Below are 25,506 nucleotides of genomic sequence, written 5' to 3'. Positions count from 1 at the left end.
TAGTGGAAAGACAGTATATTACACTCAAGCATGACAGTCCTCATAACATACATGTAGTTTGTAAGAGGAGCTGCTACACTTCTACAAGTGAACAGTTACCAACAGAAAATATTCTTTCTACCTTGGAAAAGACTAATGCCTTTGTATTTTCACAGGCTGTCTGCAAAGAGCAGCAGCTGGAGGAAGAGCAAGCTATTTGGGATGGAAAAAGTGACATTTATTTGTCCCATCAAAATCCATTCAGGGTTAGCTGAACAAGGCTGCTCAGCTGCATTGCCCTTCCTTGTGTTGAGCTGGACAGCACTGACTGCCTGCCAAAAGAGCAACTGAACACAAACCTTCAGCATCCTGACCCTTTGCTCTTAAAATACAACTTTTAACATGACTGCATGGAGAAGCTGCCAGAGGTACTTTTTAACTAAGGTTAAATGCATTCCCTCATCTTGGAAGCCGTGGTGATAAAAGCCTATTTCTCAATGTACTGCTCTTACAGCCATGCTAGGGAATACACAGTGCTTCTGCAAGCTGCACAGCCTTGAGGGAGGCATCCCGCAAACCAACTGGTATTCAGCTATTTAGTTATTTGTTTATGAATGCATGAGGTCATTGCAACACAGGCAAGGGAAAACCAGTTCATCAGGGCAGTTTCACACAAGACAGTTTTTATCTTGCATCTTATTTACAGCACACAGTCACACGAACATGTCACACCTGGGGAGAGAAAACAGTCAGAACAGACAACCTGTTTTTTCCTATTTTTGGAGTGCTTGGCTTGGAAGCTCTGCAATTCTCCCTGTATTTTTCTCTAGACACAATATATACCTATATGTATCTTAGCTCTTTCTAAAATAGACAGCAAAAAAATTATGTGGAAACCTACCGTAACATGGGCTAATAAAACATACTTATCACATATTTGCCTTTTGAGCTGAAGAACTGGCAGCAGTAATGATATGGCTGGGCTTGCTTCCAAGCACCAAATGGCACTACAGCAACCACAGTCTCTGCCTTCTTCTTCTTAACTCAATGTATTCTGCCCTGGTTGCGGTACCAGACCAGAGTCTCTCCTCTCGCTCTCAAATGTCAGTTTTAGTGCTAGGTTACAAAATACAGACTGAGGCTATGAAATAAGCAGGTATCTCTGCTTCTATGACCAAATTTGTAACACAGTATCAAGCATCTTCACAGTATCACAGCATGCTAGAGATTGGAAGGGACCTCAAAAGATCATCCAGTCCAATCCCCCTGCCGGAGCAGGAACACCTAGATAATGTCACATAGGAATGTGTTCAGGCGGGTTTTGAATGTCTCCAGGGAAGGAGACTCCACAACCTCCCTGGCCAGCCTGTTCCAGTGTTCTGTCACCCTCACTGAGAAGAAGTTTCTTCTCAAGTTTAAGTGGAACCTCTTGTGTTCCAGTTTGTACCCATTACCCCTTGTCCTATCATTGGTTGCCACTGAGTAGAGCCTGGCTCCATCCTCGTGACACTCCCCCTTTATATATTTACAGACACTTATAAGGTCACCCCTCAGTCTCCTCTTCTCCAAACTATAGAGACCCAGCTCCCTCAGTCTTTCCTCATAAGGGAGATGCTCCACTCCCTTAATCATCTTCGTTGCCCTGCGCTGGACTCTCTCCAGCAGCTCCCTGTTCTTCTTGAACTGAGGGGCCCAGAACTGGACACAATATTCCAGATGCGGTCTCACCAGGGCAGAGTAGAGGGGAAGGAGGACCTCTCTCGACCTACTAACCACCCCCCTTCTAATACACCCCAGGATGCCATTGGCCTTCTTGGCCACAGGGGCACAGTGTTGGCTCATGGTCATCCTGTCGTCCACTAGGACCCCCAGGTCCCTCTCCCCTACACTGCTAACAGGTCATTCCCCAACCTATACTGGAACCTGGGGTTGTTCCTGCCCAGATGCAGGACTCAACACTTTCCCTTGTTATATTTCATCAAGTTATTCCCTGCCCAACTCTCCAGCCTGTCCAGGTCTCGCTGGATGGCAGCACAGCCTTCTGGCGTGTCAGCCACTCCTCCCAGCTTAGTGTCATCAGCAAACTTGCTGATAGTACACTCAATTCCCTCATCTAAATCACTGATGAATATATTAAATAATACCGGTCCCAGTACTGACCCTTGAGGCACTCCACTAGTTACAGGTCTCCAACTAGACTCTGCCCCATAGACTACAACTCTCTGGCTTCTCTCTTTCAGCCAGTTCACAGTCCACCTCACTACCTGATCATCCAGTCCACACTTCCTCAATTTAGCTGTGAGGATGCTGTGGGAGACTGTGTCAAATGCTTTGCTGAAGTCAAGGTAGACCAAATCCACCGCTCTGCCATCATCCATCCACCGTGTTATTTCCTCATAAAAGGCTAAGAGATTGGTCAAGCATGATTTCCCCTTGGTGAAGCCATGTTGACTGCCCCTCATAACCCTCTTATCCTTGATATGCCTTAAGATGGCACCAAGGATAAGGTGTTCCATCACTCCCCCAGGGATGGAGGTGAGGCTGACCGGTCTATAGTTACCCAGGTCCCCCTTCTTGCCCTTTTTGAAGACTGGAGTGACATTTGCTTTCCTCCAGTCCTCAGGCACCTCTCCCGTTTCCCAAGACTTGGTAAAGATGATGGAGAGTGGTCTAGCAATGACTTCCGCCAGTTCCCTCAGCACCCGCGGGTGCATCCCATCTGGACCCATGGATTTATGGATGTCCAGATTGCTTAACCGGTCTCTAACCCATTCCTCATCGACTAAGGCAAACCGCTCCGTTGACCTGACTTCATTTAAGGTCTCAGGGGTACAGGGCTCTTCAGGACTGCCCGCAGCAGAGTAGACAGAGACAAAGAAGGCATTCAGTAACTCTGCCATCTCTTTATCTTCTGTCACCAGGGCATCCATCCCGTTCATCAGTGGGCCTACATTGCCTCTGGTGTTAGTTTTATCTGCCATGTATTTGAAAAAGCTCTTTTTGCTGTCCTTGACCCTTCTCGCCAGGTTTAATTCTAAGGAGGCCTTAGTCATCCTAGCTGCCTTCCTACATCCTCTAGCAGCAGCCTTACATTCCTCCCAAGTGGCCAGCCTCTCCTTCCATGACCTGTAAACTCTCTTCCACTTGAGCATACCCAGCAATTCCCTATTTAGCCACGCAGGTCTCCTGGCCCTCCTCCTTGACTTCCTATGTGTCGGGATGCTCTGATCTTGAGCTCAGAAAAAGCAATCCTTGAATGCCAACCAACTATCTTGGGCCCCTTTACCTTCAAACAGCCTTGCCCATGGGACTTCCCCTAGCAATTGCTTGAAAAGGCCAAAGTTTGCTCTGCTAAAGTCCAGGGTTGCAATTCTACTTGCTATTCTACTGGTCCTACCACACAAGATCCTGAATTTCACCATCTCGTGGTCGCTGCAACCAAGGCAGCCCTCAACCCTTACTGCTTATCTTCCCCAATATCAATTCTGTGTCCAATTAGCTTTACTGTTCTTTTGGTCCTGCTTTCTCTTCAGATACATTCTCGTACCCCCATTGCATCTTCTGCTTTGCTGTTGGTTCCTAACCCCAGCATGGATCCAGCTTTCCAGCTCCCTGACTCCATGGCTGGCAGCCCTGTCTTGTGGCAGCCAGTCAGAAGCTCTTATTTGCCCCCGGCAGACCCTGCCATGTTTGCCTGTACACTTAGTCCAGGCAATTCCCACTCCTTTGCCTGTCAGGGAAGGATTAAATGAGAGCACAGGTTGAAAAAGATCCTCTACTTACGTTTTAAATACATACTTCTTCGTACCAGCTTGCCCTCTCCTGCCAGCCTGTACCCTCATCATTATGCCCAGATCTACCTCATCCCAAAGCAGCAACGAATTGCAAATGCATGGAAAGTCCTGCTGAATTTCACACAGGTCTTACATACCAAAACATCCCCAGTGCAGCCAAACTCAATTTTCTTCCTTGAAAACCTGGGCAATAATAAAATGTTTATAAATATTTTTCCATCATTTCAATCTTGGAATGAAACTATTTGGAAAATTTCAACCAAAGCAATTCAAATTGAGGCAGGCAACCAACATATCATCTTGGTTCAAGGCACAGAAGCCTGGTAGTACTACACACACTGGGAGCAGCTGTGTATTTCCCATCATAAGGAAACTTTAAACCCGTATGAAGTAAGCTTTAGTTAAGTTTTAGAACTGAATAACACAAGGGGGTTTTAGAGCTAAGAAAGGTCACACTTTAAAAAAAGTTATGCTATAGTTTATTTACAAAAATATTCCAGAAGCCAATAACCAGAAAGATACTTTACTGCTACAAACATATGCAATACTGATTTCAAGCTCCCTTCAGTACCAAAGGTGTCCACCCAGCTAAATTTAAGCAACAAATATTTACTGTTTTCTAACCACTTTCAATAATTTTAAGACATACTAACAGTTATCCAACTGTTATCCAAAAATCCCAAGAAATGCCTACCAAGACACACTGAGAAAACATCTTTTTTCCTCTAGTTTTATTAGTGGTGTTTTCATACAAGTATATCCCACAACACAAGTCTGGGTCAAAATAATTGAAACCAGTTCAACAAAATCAGAGTAAGACGGAATTATTTGATGTTTGGAACATTTCCTATTGACCTCTCTTTTTTCTGTCCTTACGAATTTGGGAGGTTGGATGGTTGGGGTGTGGGATTTTTTTCCACTTTTAAAGATTCCAGTTAAACTTTGTGGCTCAGAAGTTTTTAAAGATAGCAAATACTTTCCAATCCTAAAGCCAACCCCTCCTTCTCCATTTTACATTAAAAGTAACATGAAGATACTTTTTATATCCTGCAACAAACGTAAGTTGCGCCCCTCTGTCAGGATTCATTAGTGCCAAAGCAATGACACTTCCCTGCCAGAAAGCTTACCCCATGCACAGGGTTGGGTTTTCTGAAATCCAAGTTTCAAAAAAGGCAAAACTATGAAAAGATGGCTGACATAAGTCACACCACAGTATGTGCATGCACAGTATATGCATGCTATACAGGAAATTGAGTACCGCTAAGAAATGCCTACTGAACAGATTTTAACTTCATGTGTATGACATTTTGAAGAATTACTAAAATATGACTGATCACATTTCTTGGCTGATAACCACAGGCCCCTCATGCAAAATTAATTGCAAAGACATCTGTTATTTGCTGAAAAACGAATTACCAATATTTGCTAGTTTGAGTCTCTCAATTAGTTTGATCCTCTTCCTCCTAACATCTGTGAAAAAGACTGACCTCTGCTTTTTCCCCTACACCAACTTAGCTTCTGCTATCCCTAAAGAGTGAAATAAAATTTTGCCCTAAATTACAGTAACATGGGCAGGGAGAATCTTGTATTTTCAGATTTTTACGTCGCTGAGATTTTTCTTCTGGAAAAAAGCTTTCAGGTCAATTCCAACAAGAAATTGATGGTGTGATGGATCAATTTCACACATATGTGAAACTTGAACTTTTAAAGTTCAACTACAGCTACTACTTCCAAAAAACACAAATTACTTTTTTTTTTCCTAATCTGTAAGAAAATATGTAAACTATAGTGGATATTTTTCTAAGTTATGATGTGCTTGTCTGTTATTCTGAAATACCATTACATCTTTTTCTTTTTTTTCCAATCCAGTTCAATAGGAACAATTCTACAACTTCATCTTTTACTAATGTTGAATTCCAACTTTCCTAAAGTTAGTACAAAGTAAAGGAACACTTCTCCACTACTTACCCTTTTTGAGGGTGGGTTTGGTTGTGTTTTTTTGGTTGTGGTTTTGTTCTTTTTTTTTTTTCCCTTAACAGTATTTAAACTATAATTCTAGAAGTGGATTATTTCCCCATTAGTGTTAAACTTTACATTCAGCAAGTATCTGGTGCTAATAACCCCCAAGTGCCCTCTGGTATTTTGCAGAAAAGACCACTCAGACCTATTTAACTTTAAAAATTAATGAAGAGCAGGTGCAAAACACAGTTTTCATAATGGTCTATTTTTGATAAAATAAGCATACTGTAACATAGATGCATAATAAATCTCTATATGCACAGTAGTTACTCCCATTTTTCACGGTTTTGCTATCCGGACAGTTTCAAATTACAACCAACTATTTAGTACACATGTCAATGAAGACTCCCTACAAAAAATAATTTTAACTATTACTTTACTGTTACTAAACCTTTTAGGAAACCTCTCTACTTACTAAATTTCAGTCTTCAAAATAACAAAAGAGAGAACTGAAAATTCATACTATCAGCTGAGGCTGTTTCTACTTTTCAGTCAAACACTTTTCAGTTTGTGGGGAAAACACAAAATATTTACGTGCCTTTTCAGCAAGATTCCACAAGGCTGGTTCACGTTCATACAGAAATGGTTATAAAGATGGTGTTAACAAATGTCCATATAAGAATGACCCAACAGAGCATATACGGTAACTTCCTGGAGAAGTCTTCTCCTTCTCGTCATTATTGGATCATATAGTACCATTATTATTTAAAATCATTAACATGGATTACCAGATTGATTACTTGGAAGGGCACCAAACTGCAAGACTTCTAAAATGGAGTTTTTAGCTAGATTTAAAGCTTGCTGCACAAAGAGGACAGAATAAGGAAACAGAGGAGCACTTGAAGCAGATGTACCAGTCATGCCACAGTCTGGCCTTGAAGTCCTTAACCAATCAACAGGTTCCCCTTAACAAAACCGCAACCACTTCAGCACTGTAATTTCTTCTAAACCACTACCTGTAGCCCTGGTGTTAACCATTTTGAAGACCTGAGAGACCAACTGTCATTTTGGAAAGCCAGAGGGCTGTTGAACAGCCTCTCAGCAAGGCTTTGTGGGCCACAAGGGAACCCAGCCCTGGCCATTTTCTCTTTTCTGTGAAAACCAAAATAAGCCCATGCCTTAACACTGAAAGCAAGGTACTGAAGATTTTTCTTAAGCTACCAAAGAAAGCAAATTTTGGTCTGTACTTTTCCCTGATTTTTAGGAGTGTGCTGAGCTCTATCATTTAATTTATCTTCATGCAATTTTACTTCAAAAATTCTTATGTACTATCTTCCTTTAAATACAAGAACTAAGGTCTAGAAAGAAATTACACTGGAAATAGGGTTCTGTGTAGATTTCCAAAGAGACCACAATCCCAGGCATTTTAGAAATACTTTAAAGGTGAAGATAACAGCACACTGAAGTGCTCCTGACAGGTATTTTATTGTCTTAAATTTTTAATTTTCTGAAGTTTACTCTGACAAAGAAAAATAAATGTACCCACCCTTCCTCCCCCACACAGTGTAATTTATAGCTCTGATATTATATAAAAATGTCAATTCTGCATGCCTGCGGGTTGTACAATTTCCCCTTTTACTAACTCTCATTATTTAATATAGCTAAGGCATAACTTACACCTTATCAATCACTTTTGGAAAAAAAAATGCAATGCAATAGTGTGTCTACAATTCATCAGAGTTGTGAATAGCTCATTGAACATGACTTTCACACACTGGCAATCCCACCTTCTGAAAGAACATGAGATAAGGTTACTTTAATCCTTTCAAAGAACTGCACTCTTCTGCCTTCCTTTTATCCCTTTAAATATCCTTCCTAGTTAAGAAATTAACATTCTCTCTCATACAATTCTCACACAAATTGTACTTTTACTTTTCTGCATCTCTTGTTAATTACATGATGTTATCTCCAATAATCTATTCATGAAGCACAGATAACTTTAGTTACCAATAAAAGGGAAAACTTAGCATAAATTGCTTAGCACAAAGTTAATCTTATAAAGCAAGGAATAAAGAGGATCTAACAGCTATTATATGACTTATCAGCTTCTCTAAAAGGGTCACTCTACTTTTTTTTCATGAGACTAATTAAATACCTTAACAATGTCATTGAAACTTCATGAATCTTTCAATAAAATACACCCTGCCTCTACAACATGTTTTCATTTATTAAGCTCACTTAAAATGCAAAGAGCTAGGAGAACCCCATTGACAGTTGAGCAGGGCCACTCAGTTAATTCTTCTTATATGGTTTAAATGCAAAGAATAATGACCACTATAACCTATAAAACTATAGCCATCTGTCACAAGATGTTAATCCTCTTATTTCAGCAGCTACTAGACTTTACGAAAAGCTTTCCTACAATGCCTACCTTCCACTGCAAGGAATTGACTTTTCATCTGCTTGTGTAGTAAGCCCTGCTTCATACATCATGGATGTATCAAAAATTTTCAGGTAGAAATGTATGTATCTTACAAACATGGCTCTTCATAGTATTCCCATTTACTGTGTACAACATACAGAAAGGAAATGATATACTGAAATTTTATAGTAAAACTTTATTTGATATTTCCTTAATTACAGTTTAAATGACTCAGCTGTGTCACACTGATCCCTGTGATAGTCAGGTAATTCCATCAAAGTAAACAAGCACCATGATTTTTCTAATGGATTTAGTATTATAAGAAAACCTTATATAAAAACTCATGCCTTAAATACATTTCAATCAAGGACAAAACTTAAAGTCCAGAGTAATCATAAAGCTCAAGATAGCAACTGTGTACTACCCATACACGATTCTTTTCAAAGCTTCTGGAATATATCTTTTGAGGGGGAAAGTGTAAGCAGACAGTTAAGTGCTGGTTCAAGTATGTGGGCTGCCCAGATCCTAGCATTATGGGCAGGCTGAGTTCGAGAAATAATGGGTTGATCTTTTCCCCAGCTGAGCTGAAAGAGATTTTTTTATATTAAAATGTACCACATAACTGGGACAAGCTTCTCTTTGATACTACACAGCTCCAAAAGATAAGAAATGTGTTAGGAGGTTTAGGCCTCCTGACAAGTCCAAGTCATCAGTTAGAGAAGTCACCAGTGCCTGACTTCACTGTTTAAGGTCCCAAAACAGAATTCAGTCACCATGGAAAACCATTACAAGCAAAGAGATAGGCATGGAATCCCTCATTATTTAAGCCAAGTCATGATCAAATAGCTAAAATAAGAACACAGGCAATACAAAAAAAGAAAGATACTCCAACCATACTAATACAATCCCAAACGGTTCAAGAAACTAAAGCTGAAAATCAGATTCATTGTATATTAAAAGTATCACTTTCCAGCAAGTTTCAGGGCATCCTCCCCTACTACATCAAGCAGGGACATATTTATGTTGCAAATAGAGACAAAACCACTCCCAATCTCAGTGTATTTCTGTAAGAGAAACGATAAAGCAATACAGCCCACAAGCAACCAGCTCTTCATGGGTGGACCTTCTGAACCTCCATTTGTTTTGCCATCAAGGTATGTATGTTAGAAAAGGCAAATCTGCAGGACATGCGATCCCACTGAAGAACAATTCTCAGGAAACACTCCTAAATGAAATGCAGGCATAGGAAAAGTATCCCAACTCTAGCTTTAAATTCCTAACACTGCTGATGCGCAGAAAAACCATGCTCTAATCCATCTGTTTTGTATGGATGAAGAAAGGGTGTCTCTAAGCCAGCAGAGCTGCCTCTCCCCAGCCACAGTAAGAAACTGTGACAGAGAAGTTGTAGCAGGCTGCACTTCTTCAATAAACCCAGCCCCTTCAGATTAGAGCATAAACCTAAGTAATTTCCTCAACAGGTGTTTTGAACTAATTCATCTGGAAGATTCAATTTCACTTTAGTTTACAATCCTCTTAAGGGGTGTGGTGTTATTTCTGTTTGGCACCCTCTAACTTTTTAACATTAAATACAATACAAACAGAACTTGGAGAAAGTGCAAGGGATATTAGTGCCATTTAGAATTATGAACTTTCCCTTGAAATAACAAATTCATACTCATTTTATCTACAAACAAAATCCTTCTGTGTATTTTTTGTTCTGAAAGCTAACCGTTTCAGGAACGTGGCAAAAATTAGGGACCCAAAAGTTCTGGACCTCCTCTGCCTTCAGAACTAGTGAGATAAAATAACTAAGAAGATTCACATGTTTTCCTTGGACCTATCCCAAACTACTCCATGGAAGTATTACTGGAGGTCTTGGGGACGATGCTTCTCCCTTCAACAAAAAAAATGCTCAGGTTGCTATAAAAACATCAAGAAGCAGCTAGCTTTAAAGAAAATAAATATTAGAATTTGCAAACACACTGTTGTGAGGACTTTTCAGATCCAGAGCTCCCACTGTGCCTACAGGTACTACTCTGATGTTGTACATGAAGGCCTAGGCAGTTTTTGCCTTTTGGAAAGGAAACCCCATACAGTCAGCCACTAACATCCCTCTAAACTACCATATTTTACCGTAAACAGTAGTATATGACTGGTTTATAATGAACTAAGCTTTTTTCTTTCCACATTCTAAACAATTAGCAGGAACTGAAGGTGCAGATTGAATAAATACCAGTTTATAGATTTATAATTTTTGTACTGTGATGACACTAATGCACCGAATTATCTTTTAAAAGGACATTTTTCTCAACTCAGTTAAAATAGCTTAGAAGAACTACACTGCAGGACTCTAATAATAAGTATATTTTAGCTCTTCATTCAGTATTTAAGCACTAGATTACTCTTACTGCATTGTAGTAGGATGTCAACCGCGTATTTTAACTGGATTTCTGTATGAATCCTGATTTCTGTGAAACATCTCTAATAGTGCCTAATTCATGGCTACATAGCTATATGCACAGTACTTTTTCCTCAATAAAAATTTGTGCTTTGCTTGCAAGGCTTAAAAAAATTTTCATATTTCATTCATACAAATATATCAAAACTGATGTACATACCCATATATGTAAAAAGATATCTCAGTTTTTTTACTGTGAGGGTGCCTGAGACTGGGACAATCTCCCAGGCAGGTTGTAGAGTCTCCAACCTTGAGACAGTCAAAACCAACATGGACAGAGTCTTGAGCAGCTGGCCCTGGGTGGCCCTGTTAGAGCAGGGGTTGGGCCATATGACCTCCAGATATCCCTGCCAACCTCAGCCATTCTGTGATTCTGTACCTATCAGGTACTAAAGCTGAGATTTAAAAACATCTAGCACTGCTGACACAGGAAAAAAAATTAATTCTACAACACTAGTTTTCTTGGCGGTGCTAAATAGCAGTCGCTTAACACAAAGGTAAATTACAATAACTATAAAAGTCTTCCATTTGATTTTAACATCTATGGAGCATGTGTACAGGGGGGAGCTAGTTAAAGGGTTCCTGCATTTAGAAATCATCTATTTCTCTCTTATTTAATAGCTGTTACCATCATGTTTTGCTGCTGCCGCTCCTCCTGCAGATGGGAATTCACTGATATGATTAAATTTGATGGTATGATAATGTATGGTAATCGTGATTAATCAGAAGCCCACTAGCAAATGGAGGATGTTGGGTATTATGTCACCTGCATTTTAAACTGCATTCCCTCTATGCCAGCCTGACAATACTTGACAGCTGGTGGGATCTCATGCTGCATCTGCTTGCTACTACTTATAGATCTGATAAGAGAAAGTGCCTATCATTCCTTCACTATCTTAAGTGCTGTAATTATACAGCTTTGCAGTCAAGTTCTGAAAACAGTGTTAAAAACAAAGCTTTTTGCTAGCTGCTGAACAAGCTCAGTCTCACATCTGCAAGGGCTATAATCTGAAAGAAATGTAATTTGATGCAGCAGTCTCATTCAAACATGATTTGCATGAAATGCTGTGTAAAGCAGCATCCAAGAAATGTCAATCAACACCACCTGATACCATGTATCCTGTTAAACGAAAACAAAATGCTTTCTACACTACCTGTGATCTGCCACCGCTACACAGTAATAGAGTGAAAATTTCATTTATTCTTACTCATTATAGTAAAGCCATAACTAAAGCAGAATAATTGTGAGGAAGTAGGAAAATAATTTTCACAAGTGGCTTCTTATTTCCATTAACAGTTTGTCTCCTACATACATACTGTTGCAAACATGTACTAGTTACTAAATACCATTACTTACTTAATGCCAGTTTTAAATGATTGACTGTACTCAGATGCAGGACTGTTTAAGTTGTCCTTACTGTAAGTACTGGAGAATATGAGCCATGATCTTAGTAGCAGCTGGCAAAACCTTGATTCGTATGTGGAAACGCATGGCCAAATTAGAAACAACAGGAGTGAAGGGCTACCTGCACTTCCCACAACAAACAAAAAGCACTACTACAAGGAGGTTTGTTTTAAAAAGCACCACTGCTACATACTGCAAGGGGTGTTTAAAGGCATACTAACAGACCCAAGAGCACTAATATCCATTAAACTGACCCAAGTTTGCTACCATGGTGTTGTAGGCTTATTCAAGTCAGTCCCAGGACCGCTTTGGGGAAATAAACTATGCTGAAGTACCTTTTATAATTAATTTGTATAGCACTGATATCTTGTTTGTCTAAAAGAAATGTATCAAACACGCAGCAATGAAGAACGGCAATCTCTTTTGAGCAACAACTTGAGCACATACTTAAAAACCTCTCAAAGATTAAAAGCCTAAAGAAGCATTTAAAAATAGTGTTTGAATTACAAATAACACTAGAAAGCTTAGAATTCACCAAAATAGGGTTCTCAGAAATGGTGGGGAAAAAATTAATCAAAACTAATCAACTGCCTCTGACAGCATTCATTTAAGACAGTACCTCATGTCCTGGAGAAGCTGAATGAGAATATACAGGAAGTTTATATAAGATTTCTACAGTTAAAAGGAAAAAAAAATCCACAAGTATTCTTTGGGATAAAGATTATTTTGAAAAGAAATTGTAAGGTAAGTGCTAAAACCAAATGATGTCAGAATCCCCTAGGAACTGAAAAGACATACAGTGGAGAATATTCACAAGGGCCTGAGGACAAGTCACTCTATTGAAGTCTTTTATTTTTCAATACTGAATAAAACATTAAGTTATACAATTCAACTTTTTCAGACTTAAATTCAACGGTTACCTAAAAGACATCCAGTGCACTAAGGTGTCCTATCAAAAGATAAAAGCTTTGTTCATTAAAAAACTTCAAAGCCTTCCTGGCATAAATTAGTCAGGCAGACACTAGTGCCACTTCATCTTGTGCTCCGTATCACTTCAGACTATTCTTACTCCAGTTCTGAAACTCAAGTTGATTTAAGTTCATAAAATGTATCTGTGGGTTGGACATGTGCCCAGCTCACACCACACCTAGGGTATCAGATTAAGAACAGTGCCAGAACTGGCATCACAAAATCACAGGATGGATTAGATTGGAAGTAACCTTAAAGATCACTTAGTCACATCCCCCTGCCATGGGCAGGGACACTTTCAATTAGACCAGGCTGCTCAAAGCCCTATCCAACCTGGCCTTGAACACTGCCTGGGATGGGGCAGCCGCAACTTCTCAGGGCAACCTGTGCCAAGTGTCTCAGCACCTTGATAGCAAGAGTTTTTTTCCTAATGTCTAATCTAAATCACCCCCCTGCCAGTTTAAAGCCATTACCCCTTGACCTGTCACTACAAGCCCTTGTAAAAAGTCCCTCTCTGCTTGTCCTGTCAGCCCCTTTAAGTATTGGAAGCTTCTCTAAGGCTCTCTAAGAGCCTTCTCTTCCCCAGTCTGAACAGCTCCAGCTCTCCCATAGGAGAGGTGCTCCAAACCTTAAGAGCATCTTCATGGCCTTCTATGGACTTGTTCCAACTTTGAGAATTCTCCTGGCAAAAGGCATACAGCTGCATTAACAGGCTCTGCTCCCTTTGCAGTGGTTTCAGAGAAGGATCCAAGACAGAGACAGCGGGGAAATGGCCTCAAACCCAAGGAAATACTCTACTTTGAGCCATGAGGCAGGTTCCCCCCAATTTACTCTTCACTCTAAATGCCCCACTCCAACCACAAATGTGGATGGTAGGGATATCCCACAATTTCTGGCTGAAGAATGTTATCAGTGAAAACATCTTCCCTCTTCTGACACGCTTTGTCCCATGGCAGGCATGACAACAGTCACTACACTTTTTATCTCTATCTCTAAAATGCACACACATGCCACACAGTTATTACTTCAGTGTTCATTAATTTAATGATGTCTGAAGTAAAAGGTCTTTACAAATATTTCTTCAGGCAAATGCTGAAATATTTCAGGCACAGAATGTGCTGTGGACTCACATAAGGGATGAAAAGACGTGGACCATCAACAGCTCCCACTTTCGTATTTAGTAATGATCTGGCCTCTGTAACAGTTGATTAGCAGCAGCTTACATGTAATTGTTTAGAAACACCTTTTACATTTTCTACTGATTTTCTTCTTCCCTTGTTTTACCCCACCTTTCTTCACAGAACTTTTAAACTACTCTCTTAACAGGAGTTAAAAGAAAAATTAGCCAAGATAACAAACACTGGAGGACAGGAACCACAAATGTCCCTCTTGTGTAACAAGAAAAACCACAGGCTCCTGCAGAGAGGCATCTGCAGGAATTACTAATGTGGTCAGAAAACATGCAAAAAGTTCAGGAGTCTCATACATACACATAGTCTCTGAATAAACTATTCCATCACCTTCCTTTAAATGGATCAGTCCCCATAGCAGACTGTTATTTATGAAATTCCAACTGTGACACTAAGACAGGATCTTGGAAAAAGACATCTTAACCACTTTAAAGCAAAGGTAGATGATAAAGCAAGACCTTCAGAAGGACTCTGACAGAGGCTAGCTTAATCTGTTCTTTAAACAATTTAAAGAAAACACACGCTTGGCACTTGCACAGCTCCGCATTAATTCAAATACCTCAAAAAATATTAGCATTGACTACGCTTGAAGATTGGATTACTATCAACCACAGCCACCTAAAGAGAATTGTGCAATTCAGACAAGCATAGAAGCCTTCACAGAACTCTGATCTAATTCTGAGTTACCACAGGTTCACCACATTTCTCAGCTGTAACATGCTCAGATTCACCACTTACTCAGTTTTAGTTGGCTGAACATATCTCTCAAACATCACTCACATAAGTCACCTTTGAACGCTTATGGAGTAACAGAGAAAGCTTCCTCATTTGTTTCAAGATTATTGTAAATGTTAAAATAACTCTAAGTAGGGAATACAGATTTATCCCATTGGGTCCTTTCTAGTAATTCCTCTCTAAACATTTCAGGAGTTAAGCTCTAAAATAAGAAATATCTTAACAATGAGCCCTATCCTGAAATATTAAAATTTAGATTCAAAGTGAAGCAAGTTTAATCAGTCCCAACTCAAAGCAGGTTCAATCCTGATCAACATTACCCTGATTTAATACTACATTATTTCCTATGATTTAGAACTCACACCAATATGCTAACATGTTCATTACAACTTTCCCCACCTCCTCAGTTACATTCTTCTGCAGAAGGTTGTAAGAAATTAACCATTACGTGGTTACAAGTCTCTTGATTAGCCCCAAATTAATAATACCTGGTTTCCAATGGATTTATGACTTGCAATTGATTAGCTCTGATAGAAGTTCTTCCCATGTTCAGAGCACACATAGGCTCTCTGTGTTGAGAAGTTTCTCTGCTAGGTAAGATAGGAACTTAAGAGGCATTTCTTCCTTCAGTTAGGGCACTAGTCACTTTTAGGTCTCTCCCCTGCAAGATGTTTATTACCTTTAATATTTCCAACTCTGCCACATTCAATCAAAATAAACCATCCAGCTCGAAGTTAAAGGGGAAAGCAGGCTAAAAACTTTTAATTCTAACCCCAAAGTGTTTTTTTTTGGAAACTAAGCAATCAGAAACTGCAATTCAATATTACCCTGTGATTAGGCAATCCTAAAACCAAGAGCAAATTCAAGTTATTACATATCCAGAGATTCTTCCTACAGTCAGCAAAAGGATGAGTGAACTACAGTCTGGAATACTTCTTTGATCTTTTCAAATGGCTTGTCAAAGTTGTCTTAAGCATTGCTATGAGTCAACGTTTATACATAAACAAGTGCATTATAATGGCACAAAGGCATCTGACATGTAACAGAGCAAAAAAGGTAGTTCTGCGATAAAACGTTCCTCAGAAAGCAAATTTGTCTTCAGCTCAAGAGCTAACATACTACATTTAATAAAACAAACATGAGATATGTACACAGTGACACTTAATTCCTAATCCTAATATGACTGATAACCTATGCAAAATTTATAAAGTACTTCCTAAGGGAAGTCCATATTATACCCATTTTATAACTCGTGAGCCATGGAAAGATTAAGTAACTTTCTCAGGGTCATACAGGAGGCTACCAGCTGAATTAGGGTAAATAATTAAAAAAAAAAAACAAAAAACAAAACACAAACAAAAAAACCAAGCAAACAAAAAAAAAAAACAAAAACACCCACCCAAACCCCCCCAAAAAACCAAACTCAGGTCAAGCAAATCCCTATACTGAATCTTCTTATTTAAGATAGCCCTTCTCCTCTTCATTGGAAAAGAATTACACTGATTCACTCTCTCCTAGTGTGCTGCTCACATGAAAAGGCAGCAAGCAGTCAACTATTTTCCTTCAGGCAAAAAGAGTGAGTCCTACCAAAAAAATTCAGTCAATTTGATTCCCTTTTTAACACTGTTGCACACTAGATTAGCAAGGTTTGCAGTACTTCTCAACTTGCAAACCCAAAAGTGAACATAATTAAAATCTCATTTCACAGTCAATTTAAAAAAAAAAAAAAAATCCAATTTTTCTACATTGCTGTAAACACACTTCAAAGATGTCAGTCACAATGCCTTTACAGATAGTTCTTGTCCCCCAATTTCTTTTCTATCCCAAATTGTGTTTATTGGCAATGCAACTTAGTGTTAAAGGAAAACAAATGCAAGACACTCATTTGCATAAAAACCAATCAAAATTACTTTCAAAATGCTAATAAGGTCTCCACATAATACTAAAGGCTGCTGAAGAAAATAATTTCTTCTGAAAACCACAGTATCTTTAAACACGAAAATATCTATGTTTAAATTCTGACGATAAAATTATATAACATGAATTTCCCAAATGTAACTGTGGTTTTAATGTTTCATCATTTTACACTTCCCAAAGGAAACATGGCAAAAACTCAGTTACTATACAAAATAAAGACATCACAATTCTTCACCTAAATGTCCTGTACAAAATATACTCAGTGTCATAAAAAAAACAGGTATGCAACATGGCAATCGAAAGTCACAGGTTTCTGAAACCTGCTTCTTTCAAATACATCTGATTTCTATCGAAGTAATTTACCGTGTAATACTACACAGATGCTCGCAAACATCTACTTTCCGCCTTTAACACTGCACACATTAACAGAGGGTAATTTTTGTGTGCTTTATGTAGTTGGGAAACATAATATATGGGTCTTTGAATATTTAAGGTGATACTGCACAAACTATTTTTTTCTTTTGCTTATTTTGATACTCTGCAAACCCCCCAACCTAAAAATTCAGGCCAAGAAAGCTGAAATGGCAAGAAAAGGTCTAGCACCATCTACACAGTTAAAAAAAATTACCAAGTGAAATCAGCCCACTGAAGCAGCTTAGTCCCTTGTTTGTTTTAGAAGTCAGAAACATAAGAGAAAGCAAGGTCATGCAACGCCATTCCCATTTTTATGTAAAAAAACATGAGGGCATTAAAATGCCTGAAGAGACAATAAAAATGACTGCTGATTTTTACAATAAATGTATATTACTGCTTTTTAAGCTTAGGGATTATTAACCTTTTATTATATCAAATAAAATAAGGATTCCATTTTCACATAAAGAGTCAAGTAATAAAACAAAGCCAATATTCCTTAAGACAAGACGCATTCATGCCTCTCCCACTGGAGAGAGCAGTTCAACAATTTTACAGTTAAACAGAATTAATTCTGCTCTCAAAAATCCATTGACCTTAAGCTTTTAACAAACATTTTCAACTGCAGAGTGTATTGTCAATATTTACAAATCCTTAAAATTATATTTCACTAGAACCGCTTTTATTTGCTATATTAATATTTCCTTGCAAATGTATGCTTATCCATATCAGAGAAGAAGAAACAGCTGCTACTCACAGGAAATCTCTGGGGTCCTACAGCAGGTCGTGGCTGGGCTGGAACTGGCAGCAAGGGCACTGAAACAAGAAGCACCTTTTAACACCATTTGTTTTACCTAACAGTTGTTGCTGTTATTTCCAATAGGAAGCCATGATTAAAATCTGCTACACTTACCCTGACAAGTCACAGTTCTTACAATTAACTTTAAGCAACCATTCCCTCCCCTGCAACATGCAACAGGGCAATTAGGATTCTCCTTGTTAATTTGCATAATTTAATTCTGCATTTTCCAGAATTAAATTGCTCCTTGTTGCAGGAAGGAAAACTAGAATACTTATTCAGCCAAAGACATCTCTTAGACAAAGCTGACAGAGACTCTAACGATAATTTCATGTTTCAGACAGAAGGATACATGATTAATTTGCCTTCTCAACTTCACGCCCCTCAAGATTTCCTAGGTATCTCCCAGTGTCACCACCAACCTCCCACAGCAAGCACAGGCATGAGAGACTATCTGGTATAAATCATTGTTCATAGGAAGGTAAAATGAGGGAGGCAGTGGCAATTAACAGCTAGCAAAAACTACTTCATCTGGCCCTGCCACTGTAATAGTACATGCAACTGGGATCACAGTTCATGTAACCACAGAACTGCTGATCTCAGATTAAAGACTGCTAGTTCATAAAGAGACACCAAGAATTAGGAGACCCTCTTCCTGAAAAACAACCTCAAAAATTAGTATTTCAGGGAGATTAACATGGATGACTTGTCCATACAATTGCATTTTAGAAGGCTAGTCACAAAAAAATATCTCCCCAAACATTCACTTAAGGTTATGACATAGTGCACAGAGCACCTACAGCTGGATCACCCTGGGGACTGAATCTACATTTGAATTGCCAGTACAAAGTGTATTGACAGATCTCTCATCTTCCAATGTGCTTTTTTATTTCTTCAAGTTGTCAAAATAGTTAAAAATACACGTTTCAATGTTACACCAAAGGTCTAGAGAAGTGAAATGCTGTTAAATACAGCATTTCAACAGCACCAAATGTGCCTACATATTTACTAAAATACTTTTAGTAAGGTTATTTTTCCTCAGTTTGTTTTTAGCACTTCTGAAAGTGACAGGAAAATCTTTCCCACACAGGGTTAAACATCAACTTTGTAAACTACTGTATGCCACTCCAGAACAGGAAACATGTTAAGAAAAGTAGCTAGTTTAAGGGAAAAGTTCAGTACATTTCCCAACACAGGAGTTTGCCAAGATGCCTCAAAAATCTCTTTTTCCTTGGCAACTGAGGCACAAGAACTAATGCATTAGTGGCTATTTTTAGTCCACGCCCATTGTCTAGCTTCTGTCCACTTTTGTTAAGTACTTGTGGTTTACTAGTTCAGGGACTGATGGGATAAACTAATTGCACAAGTCTTTCAGCACCCAAGGACTGCGCACAAACTTTGTATCATGTTACACAAGAAAATTAGTCAAACAGTCTCATCTTGGCTTCTAATGAACATCTGTCCATGCTCAACAGCCATAGCCACTTGGAAAAAATTGACAGGGTGCTCTTGACAGACCTAGGATGAAAATAGCTCAGGTCAGAGAGGCACTGAGAAAAATTGCTAAGGTCAGAAATATAGAGGAATGTCAACTGAGCACGGTACTTGCAACTATTTCAGTATCCTGCCTCTGGCAGTAGCATAGAGAGATATATTTATATATTTTAAGGAAATGAATTTAATACTCATGAAAGATAGTTCAAACGTGCCCTTTGGACGCTTGGACACTTGCTGAAGCAGCAGTATCAGGCAAGCATTCATTTTCCTGATGACAAATCTTCCATAGGTTTTAAAAGTATGTTTCAAAAATAATGCACAGTATTTTGTTAGACACTATTTTAAGGAGACTTAATTGCTTTTGGCTCTAAATGCCAATGCTATACCTCAAAAGATGAAGAAGCAATTCCCATATTAATTATTTAGGAGAAATATAATGCTATTTTTCCCAAGATACCAAACAGTTTTGAAAAGGTAAATGGCATACTGATCTACGGAGCCATATAGTGCTCATTAGTTCATGTCAATTTTGGCAGCACCACAGTAACCTTGAAATAGTTGTTTGTGGTATAAACATGAAGGGGAAAAAAATCAATACTTATTATCACAGGTTGAATTAGTATTTCATAGTGTATCTACATACAGTCTTCCAGTATTTGTAAATTGATCACACTCAAAGCACTGGAGATGCATTCAGCCAAGAATTACTAACTGTAGCTCAAAACTAATTTGAGAATAGGACACAAAGAGAAAACTATTTGACAAGCAAACCACTAAAGGACATGGGATTCAAACATCACAAAAGACAACTGAATGCCAACTGAACAGTAACTGCAACAGGTATGCACAAAGGCTCACATAACTGTTCTAGGGAGGGGTTGATACACTGAGTCCTTCTTAATCATTTATGAAGCTTCAAAAACTAAAAATAGAAATCTGTTCTAAAAGTAGAAAAGTTTGAGTAAAAGTAGAAATTTGTTCAAAACAAGCTGAAAGTAACTATTTTTTTTGAACCAAGATTCAAAGGCCAGGCAGGGAGATGGTGGCCACTAGAAGAGATTTGCCTTGGAAACATCGGAAGAACAAGCAAATGATAGGATTCCTCAAGAGTGCTTCAACTCCCTTTCAGGCTGCAGTAGCTGGTACTACAGCCTTTACACATGCTCTTTTACTCACATGAAAAATTCATAATAATTTACAAGAAGTTTAAGTCTATTTTAGAAAACACTTGATACACTCCATGGATTTCAAGACTAACTCAAACAGAAAAGATGTTGAGAAAGTATATGTCTATGATTTACAGTTTGAAAAAGTGTTCCTGGTGCTGACAATTAGAAGTATCTGAGCTTAATCATGCCAGAAAATTAGAGAGGAAAAAATGCTAGTCTACACTAAAACATGACAGCACACCATTAAAATTACCAGAACCTAAGTGTGCATATCAGGTACTTCCAGACATGGCATTTTTAGCTTCCAGGCATCACATTTTCAACAACAGAATCCCAATAAACTTTGCACCTATCCGACTGTATTCTCCCATGGGTAAAACCCCTCATGTATCTGGAAATATATTCAGCCAAGAAGGGACAAGACATCATCAAGAACATGAAGTCCATCTGATCTTTCATACCTGCCATTACCCTGAAATAAATGATGCTGCATGAGAAATGCATCCTAACGCTGTCCACTACCAGTCTCTGTCAACTGGGCCCGCATGCAGAAGGATTAAACTGAGGATAACTTTTTAAGAGTAAGTTTATAACAGCCCTCCCTACACTGAAATTTCTGTCTACCATTTGCCTGCAGTGACAACTGCCATTGAAGATTTTAGAATTATGCTCATCTTCCCTGAAGAAGACTAGTGATTTCCTACACATTTTCTTAAGGTGTGCAAACGTATATTTTCATGTAACATAATTGTCCTGCTGCAGACTAAAAGACTGAGACAGCCACTGTCAGTCACTGCAGAAAATTCAGCTTCCTATACATGCTTTCTGATCAAGAAGATTAAAATTCTACAGTGATTTAAAAGATTGCACTTAATAGGATGCTGCACACCTATTAGCAGAAATATTCAACAGTCTTGCCAAAGATTCCTTGAGTAAAATGTACAGCACAAAGGTATCTCGTGTGTACTAGTTGCCATCAAAACGCATAGCAAAGATCTTTCTCACTGAAATACAGGTCTTCAAAAACTAATCACTTATTCTCCAGGGCTGCATTATTCATCCAATAATGAAGACCTTCTAACATGCAGGTGGTACACAACTTTATTAAAATCAGGATCTGCAAGTAAAGACAGAAGAACAGACTATTGAAGATCAGGCAAGGGCCTTAGAATACCCACAATGCCACAGATGCAGTAGTAAGGCTGAAACAAGCCTGAAGCCATCTGATAATGTGAAAAGAAAAATACCTCGGACAAAAGAAAGATGATACACTGGCATAATTTTGATGTTAGGCAAAAGCAAAAATCCTCAGTAGCCACTGCTGGCATTAGGAGGATACTCCTACAGACAATTTGTTGACTGTTTCACAGGAAGAGAGGACAGGCATCTAGCCAATTTTTGCCTTTCACAGAATAGTTAACTGTTGCTTTGGAAATGATAGGAAAATGCACAGAAGGCATAAATCCGAGACTAAAGGACCTTTTGGACTGCTTCCATATAATCTGTCCCAATGCATAATTTAGTGGAAAGCACTGATTTCATTAGACAAGGAAAAGCAAAATAATCTCTCCAATACAGCTACTATGAAGCCATCTGCGATAAGCCTAAAAGATCTCTATAAACTGGCAATATCCTATCCTTCCAAATTCCTACTTTTCACAGGTCAAATAAATGAAGCAAAGATAGTACTGGCTTGGAGTTCTGCTGATTCGAAAGGGGGAAGAATACAGAAAATCTAATGGTGAATCTGTATAAATACTAAGTATTCCTTCACTTTGTCTCATCTCAACAGAATCAGAGCTATGCATGTGTCTCTTTTTCCCTCTTAGGGATTAAACACTTCCTAAGTAATGTTAACAGCTCTGCTAAGAAATGCCCTAAAAAGTGTAGCCCAAAGACTGCTTGTGTTAAGTTATGGAAAAAATGTACTTGCAAGGCTACAAATCCAACAATCACAAATATGCCACTGAAAGGAGAAGGGTATGTATCTTGGTAAGCAAGGACAGCAGCTGGTACCTTTCACAGAGCGTTTACAGTGCAAGGAGTGCTTTGGTGTATTCTCACTGAAATAGGTGGGTGGGCATTCTGTGAATGCAGTACTTACCCAGTTTGAAAACTGACATTCACTACTTTTAAAAAGCACAACCTCTTTTCAGTTTCCATTTTTACTGTGCTTTGCAGGCTTTACAGTAGAGTAACAAAGATGATAAAGAAGTGAAAAGACCTTCCTATTTCAGCTGGCCACAGTCCAACAACATTATGTCTTACTTCAGGCAAAACATTTGTTTCAAGCTTAAGGAAAAAATACCAGCCTGAAGCACATTTCCATGAAGTGATAAACAAACTGCTGCATCTCTGGCACAGAAGATGATGACTCACACTTGCATGACTGGGAAGGTGTTCAGAAAGCTCACCTTGTACAGGTGTCACTACTGTCCCCTTGAAATGTGGATTTATGTGTATGTTCTTCGGTTGCTGAGGTGTCACTGGAGGTGGAGTCATCATTATTCTAGGCGTTTCTATCTGAGGGGGCATATGTAGCCCTGGAGGAGGAGAAGAATGATGCTGATGCTGTAAAGGAAGCAGAGATTGTAACTGTTGCTGCTGCTGCTGCTGCTGTTGCTGTTGTTGCTGCTGCTGCTGCTGTTGCTGTTGGTGGTGGTGCTGCTGTTGCTGCTGCTGGAACAGACTCCTAACAGGTTGCTGGTGTGTTGGAATTAACCTCTGTGAATGCGTCTAAAGTCAGACAAAAGAATAAAGTCAATAGGCTTTAAAGTTACAATATCCTAGCATAAACCAGCACAAAACCAAGACACCACTGGCCAAATACGAACAGAAAAACTTCTGTCCCATATCATCAACTGGAACTGTTAAGAACCATCAGCACAGGGACAACTGAAGACATTAATGTGAAGGAGAGGATGGCAAAGAGTAAGGAAGCACACAGGAAATGAAGACAACCATCCACTTATTTTTAACAGTGAAACTGTCTAGTTTCATGTGTTAGGGTTCTGCATGTGTTACTGGAAACTGTCATCAACTGCAGTAAGGTATGTGTGATGATGACTAGAAATCTGAACCCTAATACCAAAACAAGTCCATTAACATCTACGTCATGTGCAGAAGAGCCTCTCTGAGAAAATAGGCCTAAGAGTAGCAACACAAATCAAAACACAGATTTAGCTAGATTCTTAAGGTATCAGTGCAGCCCATGTATCCATACTGCTTGAAGAAAATAATACTTGACAGATACCTTTCAAGGTACGTTTCTTAACATAAAAGAAAGCATCTTGCAACTGAACACTCTCAAATATAATTGACAAAATCAGTTATAATTAAAAAAGTGATTATGTTCAGAAACATTCTTTGCTTCTAAACTCACTGATACTAGATATCAGTCCTAGTCAGTAGGATCAGTAACTTATAAACAGTAGTGCAAAGAGTCCCAAACAGGCCTTTTAGTAACAAGTATGTGACTCTTTTTTCAGCAGCCATATACCCAGAGCAAAGTAGCTACAGAGTATGGGCACTCACTGTGGTGTGTGCAAAAATGTTTACATTTATGATCAAAATAGCTAGCAAAGACTGCAGCAATACAGAAGTAGGACACCACTGTTTTAAAAGCATGACATAGTCTACTGCAGGGCTCTCAACCGCTGAAATATCCACCGACTCCTGCTAGCGATCAGCACCTAGAGTTACGCTGTTGGAAAAAAATCCCCTTTGTTTAATACAGATGACCTTGTACTGCAAAGACATATACAGGCTTTGTTCTACAATCTCAGCTTCCAGTATGTTTTATGCCAGTTAACAAAGGTAAGTGTGGCCTACCTCTTGATCACACGCTTGTGGTTTGTTTGGGGTTTTTGGGTGGAAAAAGTAGCATCATTTAGATTGTGATTCAAATCACAGAGTGGAAAAAGAGCAAAGAGGCTATCTTTCATCTGAATTCCAAGATACTAATTTATCTAGTGTGATCACCTTCTTAGGGTTTTGCCTCCGCAGTATCATGGCAGGTATATAAATAGATTTTTTTTATTTTAGAAATACCAGCAAAAATACGTTTGACAAAACCCAGTAAGTATTTTACAGAATTGTATTTTTACATTTAATCACTTTTAATAATGTGGGACTGAACATGCGCTCATGCTGTATGTAGAGGACTTGTCCGAGTAACCAACTTTCTCCTCCATCCTTATGCAAACCAGTAAGTAAGCCTAATTGTATTGTATGAGTTGAAAAACACATTTTATTTGAAGGCTTTGAGGTTCCTCAAGTTGAGGCTGGTAGCAGGACTAAAAACACTCTTTACAATCACATTACAAAAGCCCATCCTGCCTAACACTACTCTGAAAGAGAAAAAAAAAAAAAGATTCACTATTTATAATGCATTTCTCTAATTTCCTGAAAGTATTTTCAAAGAATACTAAGGATTAAAGGTACCATTGTTGATGGCTGGTTTGGCAGCAGTGCAGGCCTGTGATCCTTCATTCTTCCCCTATCATTGTCTCTCCTTTGTTCTCCCATTCCATGGCACATAACTGAGCCTCCTCTTCGCCCTCCTCTCCTTGAGCCATACCGTCCCTGTTTAAGCTGCCTTTCTCTCTCTTCAAATTCAAGTAATGCTGCTTTGGCTTCTGCAGAAAGTTCTGTTGAAAGACAGAGATGAGGAAAAAATATTTTAGCTTTGTGCTGAAAATCTGGAAAATATAATAACCAGAAGCATCCCTGCAACTAACAAAATTTGCAAGCACTTCAATCTCCTTTAGGTGGCATGTTAGCATTTCATTATAGACATGTTT

General features: G+C 38.8%; 1 protein-coding gene across 6 annotated transcripts in view; it reads right to left on the bottom strand.

Annotated features, from left to right (window-relative positions):
- The window catches only part of RBM33 (RNA binding motif protein 33), a 104,996-nt gene that overhangs the window by 43,673 nt on the left and 35,817 nt on the right, over nt 1-25,506 (bottom strand). For 5 of the 6 annotated variants that reach the window (XM_061467988.1, XM_061467989.1, XM_061467992.1 and 2 more), the window contains exons 8-10: nt 25,148-25,353; nt 23,119-23,440; nt 17,997-18,055 (exon numbers count right to left, since the gene is read on the bottom strand). In XM_061467988.1, the coding sequence (XP_061323972.1) occupies nt 17,997-18,055; nt 23,119-23,440; nt 25,148-25,353 (587 nt within the window). The remainder of the gene's footprint in view (nt 1-17,996; nt 18,056-23,118; nt 23,441-25,147; nt 25,354-25,506) is intronic. The other variant, XM_061467991.1, reaches the window with a different exon arrangement.

The sequence above is a fragment of the Pezoporus flaviventris genome, unplaced genomic scaffold, assembly GCF_033815535.1.
Source record: "Pezoporus flaviventris isolate CSIRO_AGI_PZ_B2104156 unplaced genomic scaffold, CSIRO_AGI_Pfla_v1 ptg000047l, whole genome shotgun sequence".
Lineage (NCBI taxonomy): Eukaryota > Metazoa > Chordata > Aves > Psittaciformes > Psittacidae > Pezoporus > Pezoporus flaviventris.
The sequence above is the reverse complement of the archived record's forward strand: the minus strand, read 5'-3'. Positions and strand labels throughout refer to the sequence as shown.